Here is a 15,756-nt window from a genome sequence, read left to right as displayed (position 1 = left end):
GAACAAATAACTTGCTTTAATCTCATTCAACACTTCATTCCCAAGGTTTGTGAGTGAGGGTCGCCAATCACTAGGGAAAATGTATCCCCACACCCACAGGCAGTCTGAAGAACGGAACAGACAAAACTAGGAAGCATCTACTGGTACAGTAATATAAGCAGACACACAACGCAAACCCTCCGCTTAGGTGTTTCAGGTCATACCCACCCTAAAGAACCACAGAAATGCCTAGAGTTTCAACCTTGAGAACACGGTTTCCTCCTCACTGATACATCCAGAGGGGTGAGTCCCAAGACCAGTGTGGTCGGAACTCCCAGGAAAGACCTTAGAGCACTGCCAAGGGCCAGCCTGGTCTGTCTCGCTCCGGGACCTCAGAACAGCAGGCCTGTCCTCACATATCCAGTCTCGGCCCTCTAAGACCAGAAAAGGAAGGAGAGAGATGATGTAGGAGAGTAACAGTCACAGCTCCCCTGGGACCAGTAACCCTTACCACGAGGCTCTGCCCCATCCCTCCACTGTGGGAGGATGGCAGGGGGGCTATGTATAGGAGGGGAAGTTCTGAGGACCCACTTTATTTTAATACAAGTCACAAGACGGATCTGATGCTTTTCCTCCTATTAACTGAACATTAAAAATAGAGACAGATGATGTGGAGTTCTGAGTCCCGAGATAAGGGCACAACCAAAGTCATACCATGAATCCCCAAGAGCACCCATTAAAAAGAATCCTGGGCACCTGGCTGGCTCAGTCAGAAGAACATGGGATTCCTGATCTTGGGGGTTGTAAGTTCGAGCCCCACATTGGGTGAAGAGATTACTAAAATAGATAAACTTGAAAAAAAAAATTTTAATAAGAAAATAAAATGAGAGTGCAAACTGACTAAAAACCATAATGAAAATGCAATAAAGGGATACTTCCTAAATGAAAAAAAAAATCATCTGTTACAATATCATTCATTTTTAAAATTTACAACATTACCCAGCATCTTTTTAGGTATCAGGCACTTTTTCGGTATATTATACACATGTAACCTATCAATTATCTAGTAATATTAATAATTGGACTGTCTTTTAAATAATATAATTAGTACCAAACTTTCACACATATTATTTCTTGTGAACTTCATACAATCCCATAAGGTATCCTAATTTTTTTTTTTTAAGATTTTACTTATTTATTTGAGGGACAGAGATCACAAGTAGGAAGAGAGGCAGGCAGAGAGAGAACAAGGGAAGCAGGTTCCCTGCTGAGCAGAGAACCCTATGTGGGGCTCGATCCCAGGACCCTGAGATCATGACCTGAGCTGAAGGCAGAGGCTTTAAGACTAAGCCACCTAGGCGCCCCAAGTTTGTTCTTTTCAAGCGCAAGCAGGTACGTCTGGTGTTTAAATTCACTGCGATGATCAGGCACTTGCTGAAACTGCAGGGTTATATCACACTAAATTCACCAATTTCCCTATTAGGGGAGATAGAAAGAAGACCTCCAAATAATTTGCCACAATCAGTAAGAAACCGACAGCTTGGCAAAGCAAAGGGGTTAGCAGGAGGAGACACCCCAGAGAATCTGGCAAACTGCCCAAACCAGGTAACAACCACAGGCATCAAATGCAGACAGAGTCCAGGAAAACTCCTGAATACCTTCCCAGCTCCGCGGGCATTTTCCTTTTAGACACCACTAAACCCTAGGAACGGAACTCGGAGCCCCTTCTGCCACAAGATGGCAGACATCAGCACGAATGAAACGAAACTTGGGATTTTTCCCATCCAAACATTCCCTGAGAAAGACCCGGATCAAAACAAAGGTCTTTAATCCCAAATGAATCAACTGTGGTTTCCAAACACACTCCTGATACATGAAAGAGTGACCCTTTGCCCCCAAAAGTGGATAGGCCGCGACCTCTCAGATAGAACAGCTTCTAAATTCCAACAGTCTTCTCTCCTTCCCTTGCACACAAACCCCCAAAATACCAGTTATACTTGGGTATCTTTAAGATGGTTCCCGACCCTGAAGGCTAAAGAGAAACAGAAATCAAAATCGAGACCACGGAGAAACAACAGGGACACCATTTGGAAGAGAGGCGACCCAGGCGTCCCCTTCCGCCGGAGCAGACACTCACCTCGGCCACAGGCAGCAAGTAAAGAGGTGTTAAGGCAGGAACTTGTTTTATGTCACAGTTTAGGCCGAGCGTTGTCAGGATCTCCCTAAGGACTTCATATCTTCTGATATTGCTTGATTTGAGCAGATCAAAGTCTTCCGGGGCTCGCACCGCTGCAGAACTGGGAGGCAGTTCCAAGTGCGCCTGAGGGAAAAAGACACCAATTTGTTAAGTCGTGAATCGGGGACACCGGCCGACCTTAGGAGAAACAGCGTTTCTCCTAACCTGTGTTTCTGAAAACCTCAGCAGAAATCCTTCTGATCATCAACAGTATGTAAACGTTGAACTTGACCATTTGGAGAGTCAAGACAAGCAGTAAAAAGATTCAAAGGAGCCGACTGAAATCAGGGCGGCCGGGCGGAAAGGCGGTGCTGGAACATGAGCCTGGAGAGGAATCAGACTCTGTCTGGGTTCCGACTTGTACCACTAAGCAGCCGGGGGACCCTGAGCAAGTTGCTTACCTTGATTAGCTGACCAACCACAAACCGTAAGAGACTCTCAATGCTTACTGAGGGGTGCTGGAGGCGTGGGGTGGCTGGGTGATGGACCCTGGAGAGGGTATGTGTTGCGGTGAGTGCTGTGAATTGTGGGAGACTGATGAATCACGGACATGTGCCCCAGAAATAAGTGATGCATTAGGTTAAAAAAAGAAACAAAAAAAAAACTTAGAAATAGGATTGTGCTGAGACGCCCACTAAAGTCACTCCTGAAGAGGCGCCTGGATGGCTCAGTGGGTTAAGCCTCTGCCTTTAGCTCAGGTCATGATCTCAGGGTCCTGGGATGGAGCCCCACATCGGGCTCTCTGCTCAGTGGGGACCCTGCTTCCTCCTCTCTCTCTGCCTGCCTCTCTGCCTACTTGTGATCTCAGTCTGTCAAATAAATAAATAAAATCTTTAAAAAATAATAATAATAATAAAGTTGCTCTTGAACTCCAGGAGGCGCGATGGGTCATGTGAAAACTTGCCCCCTACATGTTAGTCGTGTGGTGGAAACAATACCAAGGAGAGGAACCTCGTTCACCTTTGTAAGCGTGTTTGCAGGCATTCAAATCGAAGAAGTGGGGTTTGAGGGACCCCAGAAATGCCCGCCCCACCACCCTCCCTCACCTGGATTGAATTTAAGATTCAGGACTTCATTTATCTAGGTCAGGTTTTGTGGTCCACTTAAAATTAGAACAGCCCCATCTAGGGGCGCCTGGGTGGCTCAGTCAGTTCAGCATCTGCCTTGGGCTCAGGTCTTGATTTCAGGGTTTCTGGGACCGAGCCCCACATCGGGCTCCCTTCTCAGCAGGAGTCCGCTTATCCCTCTGCCCCTCCCCCTGCTCATGCTCTCTCTCTCTCTCTCTCTAATAAATAAAATCTTTTTAAAAAACAATAATAAAAGAGCCCCACCAATCAACAGTCTGTCTTGTTCTGAAGGAACATGCTAGAACTTCCAGTTCCTTTCAGCTAGAAATTTCCAATCAGTGGTGTGTGCTTTGGTATAAAGAAACAGACTAGAACTTCTCGTCCTCTTGAGATCAGATTTTAACTGGCCATTAGAGCCTTGGAAGGTGCCAGAATACTGAGCAACCTAAGCATGTTGGCTTTATTTTATTTCGCTTTTGCCAGGGATGAGCTGTGGATTCCTGTTGTAACTCAGAGCTCCTGACCTGATGTTACAGGAGCATGATGAAAACAAAAAGCAAGAGGTCAGCCTTCAGGCAGTGTAATCTCTCTCCATTCCCACCACAGACTTAATCAAGTCAAAAGCACTGTCCAAATGTCCTGTCCAAAATGGTCCAAATGTGCAAAGCTGATGCCAATCTGAAAAGGTTCATAGAGACGGTCCAGCATGTCTCACGCTATGGCGGGCCAGCTGAGGGCTGCTCCTATCGTCCAGGGGCAGGAGTGAGTCTGTCCTCCAAACAGCTGTGGAGAGAGACTCAGGCAGAGGAGAGAAATCCTTCAAGGCATCCGAATCCGAGTCCCTTTCATCCCTTCGTTCTCTCCCTAACTGCGGCCTCTCCTCCCCAGCGGACAAAGCCAGTGGTTCTCCTGGAGATGACCCCTTACAGGTGGCAGAAATAAAACGAGTGACGGTCTTCCCGGATCTGGGCCCAGAGGAGAGGGCGTGAGCGTGAGGAATGGCACACGAGCACCCCAGGCCGAGTGAACACAGAAGATCCAAGAAGCACCCGGAGTGAGGTATGTGGAACTCACAGTCGCACATGAGCGAGGCCCAGGAGGAAAAGGAGGGCTCACCCTACAAGCAGACCTCCAGAGCTCCAGGAGGTAAGAGAAAGGACAGCCACCGGGGGGCCTGGTGGCTCAGCGGGTTAGGTGTCTACCTTCAGCTCCGGGCACGATCTCAGGGTCCTGGGATCAAACCCCACGTCAGGCTTCCTACTCAGGGGGACTCTGCTTCTCCCTCGCCCTCTGCCCCTCCTGCTTGTGTTCTCTCTCGCTCTCTTTCTCAAATAAATAAAATCTTTAAAAAAAAAAAAATTAAGAGGGGCTCCTGGGTGGCTCAGTGGGTTAAAGCCTCCGCCTTCCGCTCAGGTCACGATCCCAGGGTCCTGGGATGGAGACCCGCGTCGGGCTCTCTGCTCACTGGGGAGCCTGCTTCCTCCTCTCTCTCTCTCTCTCTCTCTCTCTCTCTGCCTGCCTCTCTGCCTACTTGTGATCTCTCTCTGTCAAATAAATAAAATCTTAAAAAAATAAAAATTTTAAAATTTAAAAAAATTAAGAACGAATGAATGAACAACCACTGGCATTGTGTGAGGAGGGCTTTTGCAGGCTTTGGACAGTTGCTGCTTTGACAACAGAAGCAGCGAGACCTCCTCCTGCCCTATACCTCAGTTCACAGGACGGACAGCGTCTGCTTCAGGATTTGCACTCCTGGTCCTCCGTGGGCCCCAACACATGCCTCATCCCCCAGCTAGAATACTGTTGCCATACTGATGGGCCCATTTCTACACCTCGGCTTCTTGTAAAGTTAAGGTCTTTTGAACTAAAATGTCTCCAATCACAGATGGAGGGAGTGGAAGGCGGTTAGCTGCTTGTGGGCAGTATCTAGTAGGTAGCAGGCCACTAACACCCTACAGAGCATGGCCCGGAGGACTCCATGACAAAACGGGATCCGCCTGAAACGTCAACAGCGCCAGGAATGAGGAAATAAATACTTTTAAGTCCATGTGGGCAAACTTGTGCCAAAGTCCTGGTCCATTCAATGATCCAATGTCAGCATTAACCTTCAGCCGTAAACCTCCCCTGCATACGCAATCGTCACAGCAAGCACACGAGAACGTCCTTCCTCCTCCTGACGGGCAGTCAAGGCGTGCCCATGCCGCTCCTTGGCCGCCAGACCACCGCCCACCGCACGGCTGTGGTTTGCCCTTGAAGTGCTCTGCCCCTCTTACCGGGTTACATCATTACCCAATTTATTAGAGATGAAGACTGTGAAATTGACCAGGGAAAGAGGAAACTAACCAGCCCACGGGAACATTCACTGGCCGCTCCCGGTGCGAGGTATTGTCTGAGCCAGAAGCAGTGACCCTGTCACACAGAGACTGGAAGTCATTTAAAATCAAAAACGACATTCTAATCCTCTGAATCTCATTTTTGAAGCTGCATCGTATTGCCTTTTTTTTTTTTTCTAGACCAATGCCTGCAGTATCAAATTTTATGACGGTAACGGGGTCAATTTAAATGGTACGGCAAGTGCAGTGGCCATGTCACTCAGAGAAATGGATTGCAGCGGTGCCGAATCAATTTTCTAGTACAAGTCTGCGCACAGGGGTGGTAAAAGTCACTATTCAAAACTGAAATACAGCTCTAGGAAGTCGGGTTTTTAAGTGGATTTTCTGAGAATGCACGGTTGCTATAGTTACCATCTTCGCAGAGAAATGATAAGAGGAACATGTATTAGGCCTCCAAATGGATTCATGTGCTCTGTGGCCTACGTGAAACCTGCTTGGCTTGTATCGTTCATCTATCCTGCTGTCCAGATTTCTTAATTATATGCATCTTTGCCTGAGCATTATCTTAAGAACAAATGAATGGGCTTTGGGATAGTAAAGGAAGAAATTTATGACCCCCTGAAGAATGTTTGGTCAGAAAAGCCAAGAGTCTTAGCTCCTAGGACAGCATATGAAATGAAAATAAGTAACAAAAAAAGGAAACTATTCTCCAACTCAAAAAAAAAAAATCCCTATAATAAAATAAAATCTCTAACACTCATCCTGGGAACTACTTTGGGTAAAATATCTACATCTACTTAACTTTCTGTGTAGATAACAAATCCTTAAGGACAAGGGCTCATCTAACTCTAACAAAAACTTTCCACCTTAGGGACGCCTGGGTGGCGCAGTTGGTTGGACGACTGCCTTCGGCTCAGGGCGTGATCCTAGAGTCCCGGGATCGAGTCCCACATCAGGCTCCCAGCTCCATGGGGAGTCTGCTTCGCTCTCTGACCTTCTCCTCGCTCATGCTCTCTCTCACTGTCTCTCTCAAATAAATAAAAAAAAAAAAAAAAAATCTTTAAAAAAATAAAAAAAAAAAACTTTCCACCTTAAAGCATTAAAAAGTTTGCAGTCGATGATCAGGAATTTGGAAACTGTCTATCCTGCTCCCACCGGCTTCACAAACAAAAAAAGGAACGGGAAAAAGAAAGTGGGGACAAAAAAACAGGAGATGAACCAAAGGATTGGGGGGGGGGGTAGCCTGTCCCTTCCTTTCCCTTTCCACTTTCTCCTTACCTATATAGAGCTGAGCCTTGAACAACTGTGGGGGTGAGGGGCACCGACCTCTCTGTGCAGTGGAAAGTCCACATATAACTTTCAACTCTCCAAAAACTTAACTACTAATAGCCTAGTGTTAACCGGAAGCCTCACTGATAACATGATCAATCATTATGTATATTATACATATTATATACTCTATTCTTACAATAAAGTAAGCTGCAGAAAACTATTCAGAAAACCATGCAGAACAGAGAATACATTCACAGTACTATATCGTATTTAACCCAAAAATGCCGCACAAGTGGACCCACGTGGTTCAAAGCCATGTTATTGAATGGTCAGTTGTATTAATGTGCCATAAATTTAAGCCGCTTCAATATCCTATCTGAAATTTTCTCGGCACTTAAAGATTGACAAAATCATGAAAGAACTAGGACTTGGTAAGTTTTCCACACTCACTACTGCACAGTTGGTGGGCATGCACACAACCCCCGCCATCGACTACAAGGTTGTAATGTGAGGGTTATTAGCACCAAAAATCACCAGCCCAAGGTGTTCTCCACTCCCTACATTAATTAAAAGGTTCGAGTATATCAACCACAGTGTGCTTTGAGATAAGAGAGTAGACTAATGCATTTTGGAAAGCTTATTACCAGCATAGATCAAAATGAGAGAATTTTCTCACTCTCGGTTAACCAGCAGCCCTTAATCAGCCACGACACCTTCTGCTTTGTTCCTCCATCCCGAGTGTTTTGGTGAAATGGGATATTCATGTGGCAGGAAAGCCCTCATCTAAACCTATTCAGCATCAGCGAAAACTCCCAGCCAGGGATCCAAAGTGCCCCACAGAGCACAGACTCTTAACCCTTTTGGTGTTCGGTCTTCAAGAGCAAACTCGCTGTCAGGTCCCCAGAGATCCCCACACGATGCCAGCTCCGTACCTGGCAAAGGACAGCTTCTCCTCCATGTTCTCCGAAAGGCACCTGCACTATCAGCCTGTCCTTGTCTTCATTCTCCAGGTGACCCTGGAGCTTGCCCAGGCTGCGGCGCTCCCCGGGGCCTTCCTCATAAATGTAGCCACTGCTCAGGATACTGAGCTTCACTTGGGTCTGGTCAGCCTTGGAGAAAACCAAGTTCTGGACTGTTTCCTCGAGCACGCTCTTCCTCAGCACCTGGAAGCCAGCAAACACGAAGGACGAACACAGGCCTAACACCTTCCCTCCCTGGGAAAGGTAGGCCATGAACTTCTGGGCGAGGTCTTCGGGAATAGCCTCCCGGGTGGCAACGACCAACAACAGACAGTTGTCTGACCACGGGTCTCTGAGAGCACTTTCCCGTGACAGGCGGTAGAGTGTATAGCTGTCAGCGTCCACACAGTCAGCCAGAACAGACCGGATCTCCAGGAACCTGCCTAGGGATTCCTGGGGGGCAGAGCCCACGTAGAAGAGAATGTTGGGGGCCTTTCCCGTGACGTTGACTCTCCTCCCTTCTCTCTCCAGGCGGGTGTCACCAGCAACATCCTCCAAACTGCCATTGTGATCGTAGGGAAGATCTGGAATGTTCTCTGCAGATGCAAACTTGACAGATTCGATGGTGCTGTTCTCAAGCTCAAGACACTCGTGGCAGCTAGACAGGTGGAGGGGACAGTGCTCGACGGAGCCCACCTCTCTGTCACGGTCCCCAGCAGGCTCGCTGCCAGAGGCACCCCCGTCCCCCAGAGTGGGTTCTGCACCAGGAACCTTGGGGTCTTCTCTACCCACGCGCGCCATAACCTCGGACTCAGGCTGAGTCTCAGTGGAAGGTTTGGGATTCAGCTGTAGGGTCTGGGCTTGCTGGTCTGAGGCCTGATCCTCAAGGGCCTTCAGAGTACAGTCCTGCAGGTGCACCGCTAAAACACGAACAGAAAAGACCATCATCAGTTCAAAACCTGCCGGCGCTCTCCGCACTCCGTGACACCCGCTGCAGGGCAGCCCGCCCTCGGCGCCCACCTGCATCCCCACCACAAGTCTGCGGCCTCCACTGGAACCTCTCCGTCGGAACCAGAACCCGGCACTGCTCCCACCTGCTGGGAGGGTGCGCCCGACCTTCCCCGGAGTGAAATTCCAAATCGCACATCTCCACAACACCTTTCCCTTGTGAATCAGGAAGCCCCAGATCCCCTTCCCCGCTGGCGAACAAAGTGGAAGATGTGAGAGGGAACTACCTACTTACTTACAGAATCGAATGTTTGGCCGTCAGTCTCCTATAAGGAAACTGAAAAACAAAAAAGGCACACATCTAGCATACCCAGGCAGAGCCCACGCAGAAGGGACTCTTGGGAGGGACACTTCTTAGGATCAGGAAAGGGGAAAGCGTCTTCCCAGGATCCTATCTCAGGACCTGAATACAAGTTTACAATCACCGATTCAAAAGACACTGATGGACCCTTGCTATGCACCTGACATTTTATTGGGCACACAGACATGCCAAATGGGGAGATTAAATGAGTTACAAGATTTCCGGAGCTGGTAACACTCATTTGCTCAAGATACAAATGAAAACTTTCAAGGACATAGAAACTCAATTTTTAAGTCTAATTAAAAAAGAATATTTTGGGGGCGCCTGGGTGGCTCAGTGGGTTGAGGCCTCTGCCTTTGGCTCAGGTCATGATCTCAGGGTCCTGGGATCAAGCCCTACATCAGGCTCTCTGCTCAGTAGGGAGCCTGCTTCCCTTCCTCTCTCTCTCTGCCTGCCTCTCTGCCTGCTTGTGATCTCTCTCTGTCAAATAAATAAATAAAATATTAAAAAAAAAGAAAAGAAAGAAAGAAAGAAAGAACATTTTGCATGTTTCCTGAAAAAAAGATGTAGCCCAAAATATTGTGACATATATATATATATATATATATTCTTAGAATTAGAACTTTGTAGTAACACTGTGCTTTCCATTCAGTCAAACTACAGTCTAGAACTTGTTACACTGTTTAGACTGGAAAGCAAATACTATATGGGTTCTACATTTGCACGCCATCTTGTGGATAATGCAATTATGGGAAATCCTTGTTTAAGAATTTTAAAAGCAGTGGGGCGCCTGGGTAGCTCAGATGGTTAAGGGTCTGATTCTTGATCGCAGTTCAGGTCTTGATCTCAGGGTTGTGAGTTCAAGCCCCATGTTGGGCCCAGCATGGAGCCCACTCAAAAAAAAAAAAAAGAATTTGAAAAGCACTATCAATATACTTAGGGATAAGCATCTCAAAAAAAAACTAATACACATGTATGAATCTCATACCGTTATAATTCTATCCAACCTACTGACCACATTAAACTGAAGATAAGCATTTGCTTTATGCCACGTTGAACACGAGGGTTCAACAGTCTTCAAGCTAATAACCAATGGTCTCCTGATAAGACAGAAATATTTCTTTTTTTTAAGTTTTTATTTAGTTAAGTAGTCTCTATACCCAACATGGGGCTCGAACTCATGACCTAGAGATCACGAGTTGCCCGCTCTTCTGACCGAGCCAAGGGAAACACTTCCCGGGTCACGTACAAACGATCTTTTGAGGTACCAATCCATCAGCCATCTGGAGCCTGTCTTCCAGGAACGCCACACCCAGCTTACTGAAGTCATCCACGCTTGCTTCGGCGATTAACTGGTAAGGGTCCCCAGGTCTGTAAGCTAACGGCAAGCAGCAGTCCGACCACTTCACAGTCTGAGAAAACACAAGTGAGGGAGGAGGAAGAGAAAGACAGTGAGATTGTTCTTCTCTAAAACAAACAGATACTTTTCCCTTCAGTTCCCACCCCGAAGTTATAGTCAAACCTAGTGAGTTACTGGAGATTGCATTTTATTACCATCAAAGTTGTCCTGGCTCCAACATTCTTGTTTCTGACAACACGGCTCCCTAAGCACTACATACAACCCTCTCTTTTACTTTTTTTTCAATTTTGTATTTAAATTCAATTAGCCAACATGTGTGGCGTTCAATAATTGATTAGTCGATGGGGCGCCTGGGTGGCTCAGTAGATTAAAGGCTCTGCCTTCGGTTCGGGTCATGATCTCAGGGTCCTAGGATCGAGCCCCATGTAGGGCTTTCTGCTCGGCGGGGAGCCTGCTTCCTCCTCTCTCTCTGCCTGCCTCTCTGCCTACTTGTGATCTCTCTCTGTGTCAAATAAAGAAATTTTTTAAAAAATCTTTGGGAAAAAGAAAAATAATAATTGATCAGTCGCGTGTAACACCCCACGCTCATCACCTCATGTGCCCTCCTTGATGCCCATCCCCCAGTGACCCCGTCCCTCTCTTTTAAGAGCAAGCAGTTGAAGGCTCCACTGCTTTGCAAGGAGCTGAAAGGGGAAAGGGCCATTTTCCAGACATGGAATACATCAGTGTGCCCTTTAATAACAGGAAATAGGAGAAAGCAACTGGTCCACAATATCCAGTGATTTATAATGTAACCTGTAGACCAGCTTTGCCCTGGTGTGGTCTGAGACCAGCTGCACTGGGACCCCCAAGGCACGTGTGTGCACTTCCCCGTCCTGGGCCCCGAGCTCTCTCTGGCGCTCCCACGCCCTGCACGCCTCAGCCCTGCAGCCTCAGCCCAGCAAGCTCCACATGGGCCTTCCCTGGATTCCTACAACCGGGAAAACAACTGTCAAGGACCATCCAGAGAGCAACCGCCTGTCCCAATGCACATTCCCCCCACAAGGGGGCAGGGAAAGTGACAGCAGAAAAAACTCAGTCCTTGACAGGGTCCAGTTTTTCTAAGAGAAGGATGTGAACCCTGGATAAGAAGGCAAGCCCTGGAGGATGGGTTAGGAGCCTGACTCTGGAGTCAAGGACCTGGATCTGGGTCCAGCTGGATTCTTCTTAGTTGCGTGTCCTCAGGCAAGTCTCAGAGGAGTCCCAGCTTCCTCATTCATAGAACTGAATAATGATGTGAGTGCCAGTCATCCTGTGGGTTTGCTATGTTAACGAGATTCCAGTGTACATAACGCCACCAGCAGAGAGCCTGGGACAGCAGAGTGCTCAGCCGATGAAAGCCACGATTTTTGGCTATTATGAATCTGGCTTTAAAAGCAAGTGGCTAGGTTGCGTGATGGACACTGGAGAGGGTATGCGCTACGGTGAGTGCTGTGAAGTGTGTCAGCCTGATGATTCACAGACCTGTACCCCTGGGGCAAATAACACATTATATGTTAATAAAAATAATTTTTTTTTTTTTTTTAAAAAAAAGCAAGTGGATGGGGCACCTGGGTGGCTCAGTGGGTTAAAGCCTCTGCCTTCGGCTCAGGTCATGATCTCAGGTCCTGCGATCGAGCCCCGCATCGGGCTCTCTGCGCAGCAGGGAGCCTGCTTCCTCTCTCTCTGCCTGACTATCTGCCTACTTGTGATCTCGGTCTGCCAAATAAATAAATAAAATCTTTAAAAAAAAAAAAAAAAAGGCAAGTGGATAGAGTGGTCTTTTTTAAAGGTGCCATGAAGAATTTCCCTACTTCCCAAAACAAATCATCTCAGGAATACACTGCCCCAAATCTCATAATTAGAGATAAATAATTTTGAATTCCATTTTTTATACCGATAGGTTAAGTTTTTAGAACAAAGTGCTGATAACATCAATAAAACATCACCTTGAAAGCACTGAAGAAACAATTAGATAATGAAGCATGGCGGGCCCAGCACTGGGGTAAATCGTGACCCTACACGGGGAAAGGGAATTCCCATGAGGCAAGCCACCACTGCCTTGAGGGAACTTGCTCACCCAGGAAACGAGGGGTTCAAAAGTCAACAATTGGCATAAGGACAGAAAGATCAATGGAATAGAACTGAGTACACAGAAACAAACACACACACCCCTACAGACAACCGATTTTGGACAAGGTTGCCAAGACAATTTAACAGCAACAGAACAATTTTTTCAACAGACAGTGCTGGTACAACGGGATATCCATATGCGAAAGAATGAAAACAGACCCCTACCTCATGCAAAAGTCAAGTCAAACTGGGTCAATTTCTCCAAATCAGAGCTAAAACTATAAAATTCTTAGAAGAAAACAAGTGTAAATTGTCATGACCTCAGACACGGCAATGGTTTCGCAGACAGCACATCAATCTTGAACTTTTGAAAAAACCAGATAAATGGGACTTCATTAAAATCTTTGTGCTTCAAAGAATAGCTTCAAGACAGTGGAAAGACAATCCACAAAATGGGAGAAAATATTTGCAAATAACATATCTGATAAAAAGACTTGTACCCACAATGTATAAAAATGTAGAAAAAAAGAACTCCTACAACAATAAAGACAAAACATCCAATTTAAAAATGGACAAAGGCAGGGCGCCTGGGTAGCTCAGTCAGTTAAGCATCTGTATCCAGCTCAAGTCACGGTCCCAGGGTCCTGGGATCAAGTCCTGCATTGGACTCCCTGCTCAGCAGGGAATCAGCTTCTCCCTCTCCCTCCGCCCCTCCCCGCTGTTGGTGCCCTCTCACACATGCTCTCTCACTCTCAAATAAATGAGCAAACTCTTTAAAAAAAACGGACAAGGGATCTGATCAGACATTTCTCCAAAGAAAATATACAAATGGCAACAAGCACTTGAAAATATGCACAACGTCCCTGATTAGTCATAGGGAAGCACAGATCAAAACCACGATGAGAAACTTCAGCTCTGCTGGATGGGTATAATCAAAAGGATGGATTCCAACAAGTGTTGCTGAGGATGCCGAGAAATCAGAGCCCTACTGCACTGCTGGTGGAAATACAGAACGGCACGGCCTCTTCGGGAAAGAGTGGTACAGCTCGAAAAGTGAAACACAGGGGTGCTGGGTGGCTGGAGGGGGGTGCGGTAAGCTCAGTTGGTTGAGCATCCGACTCTTGATTTCGACTCAGGTCATGATCTCAGGGTCAAGGAAGAGCCCCATGTCAGGGCCTGAGCTCAGCATGAAGTCTGCTTGTCCCTCTCCCTGTGCTCCTACCCCCGCTCATGCTCTATCTCTAAAACAGATAAAATCTAAATAAATAAATAAAAATTAAAAACTTGAACACAGAATTACCAAAAGACCCAGCAATTGCTCTCCCAGGTATATAACTAAAAGAACTGAAAATACATGTACACACACAAAAGTTGTATGTAGATGTTCATAGCAGAATTATTCATAATAACCAAAGAGGGGGAACAACCCAAAAGTCTATCAGCAGATGAAGGGATACATAAAATGTATCTCTCCGTACAACAGAGTATTATTCAGCCATGAAAAAGAATGAAATACTGATTCACGTCACAACGTCGATGAATCTTAAATACGTCACACTAAGTGAAGGAAGCCAATAATGAAAGGTCCCATATTACAGGTCTCTACTTATATGAAATATCCAAAACAGACAAATCTAAAGAGTTAGCAAGTAGATGATGAGTCGTGGCCAGGCCAGGAAATGGGGAAGTGGAGGGTGGCCACTGATGGATATGTGTTTCTTTTTGGGGTGATGAAAACAGCATTAGATAGTGGTAACTGCACAACCACTGAATTGTAATTGGACACTTCAAAAGGATGAGGTTTATGGCATACGCATTATATGTCAATTTTCTATTTTTTTAAGATTTTATTTATTTATTTATTTGATAGAGAGAGAGATCACAAGTAGGCAGAGGGGCAGGCAGACAAAGGGGGGAAAGTAGGCTCCCTGCCGAGCAGAGAGCCTGATATGTGAGGCTCAATCCCAATGCGGGACTTGATCCCAGGACTCTGAGATCATGACCTGAGCCGAAGGCAGAGGTTTAACCCACTGAGCCACCCAGGCGCCCCATTGTAAATTTTAAAAAGAAAATAATCGAGGTAGTTTGCTTATTCCCACACTACTCCTGGACAGTGTAGACAGTGGGAGGACTCCAGAACCCAAATGTTCCGGCTCCTCCTGCTAACAGGTGTGTGACCCAAGCAAGTCACTCAAATTCTCTATTCTTGGGTTTCCCATCTGTAAGGTGGAAATGGTAAGATTACCCACCTCACAAGGTTACCAGGAGAGGTAAATGGGAATGATGGGCAAAGTGCCTGGTCCACAGAGGGGCACTTACTGTGCTAAACATGACATCCTGAAAGCAGGTATTCTCGACGGGGACCATATCCCCCGAGTGGTCAAAAACTGATTTGAGGGGCACCTAGGTGGCTCAGTGGGTTAAAGCCTCTGCCTTTGGCTCAGGTCATGATCCCAGGGTCCTGGGATCAAGCCCCGCATCGGGCTCTCTGCTCAGTGGGGAACCTGCTTCCCCCTCCTCCTCTGCCTGCCTCTCTGCCTACTTGTGATCTCTGTCTGTCAAATAAATAAATAAAATCTTTTAAAAAAAAAAAAAAAAGGTTGAAACCCACTAATGGGTCTAGAATATTTGGAGGAAGAGAACCATCGGGATTTTCTTTAAGCTCTGCGGGTAGCCTTCCCTCCACCTGACTGCACACTTGTCCACCTCCTGCCAGACCTGGAACCAGAAGGAGCAGGACTCCCCTGACCAGCGATTCGAGGGGCTCCGCATTTCAAATCCTCACCTCTGATCCGAGATGAGAGCGGAAGCTCACAATTTGGGCAGATCTTTAGCTGATTTCCAGCTTTGAGGATGGAGGAAGGACGCCAGCTCAGGGGGATGAGAGGATAAACTCTGGCCTGGGCAAGAGCTGACTCTGCAGGGGAGGGAGGGTGGGAACCGTGAAAGGGACAGCGCCACACTAACGCGTCTCTGTTTCCGGGGCTGTCGCTGGCAATGCATGCATGAGGACAAACACTCAGCCAGAGGAGACCCAGCCCCGAGTCCAGTTGTTCCAAAGTTGATTCAGCCCCTGCTGGAGCGGGCATGGGTGTGGAGCTGGGCCTCAAAGCAAGCATCTCGTGTAAAAGGAGCCAATATTAAAGTCTC

General features: G+C 46.9%; 1 protein-coding gene across 1 annotated transcript in view; it reads right to left on the bottom strand.

The window, feature by feature from the left end:
* Window positions 1–15,756, bottom strand: part of HLCS (holocarboxylase synthetase) — a 202,131-nt gene that overhangs the window by 172,556 nt on the left and 13,819 nt on the right. Inside the window, exons 3-5 of the mRNA XM_044250939.1 lie at window positions 10,405–10,567; window positions 7,820–8,766; window positions 2,117–2,299 (exon numbers count right to left, since the gene is read on the bottom strand). Coding sequence (XP_044106874.1) covers window positions 2,117–2,299; window positions 7,820–8,766; window positions 10,405–10,567 — 1,293 coding nt within the window. The remainder of the gene's footprint in view (window positions 1–2,116; window positions 2,300–7,819; window positions 8,767–10,404; window positions 10,568–15,756) is intronic.

The sequence above is a fragment of the Neovison vison genome, chromosome 6 (genome assembly GCF_020171115.1).
Source record: "Neovison vison isolate M4711 chromosome 6, ASM_NN_V1, whole genome shotgun sequence".
NCBI classification, from domain to species: domain Eukaryota; kingdom Metazoa; phylum Chordata; class Mammalia; order Carnivora; family Mustelidae; genus Neogale; species Neogale vison.
This window is presented reverse-complemented; position numbering and strand designations above follow the sequence as displayed.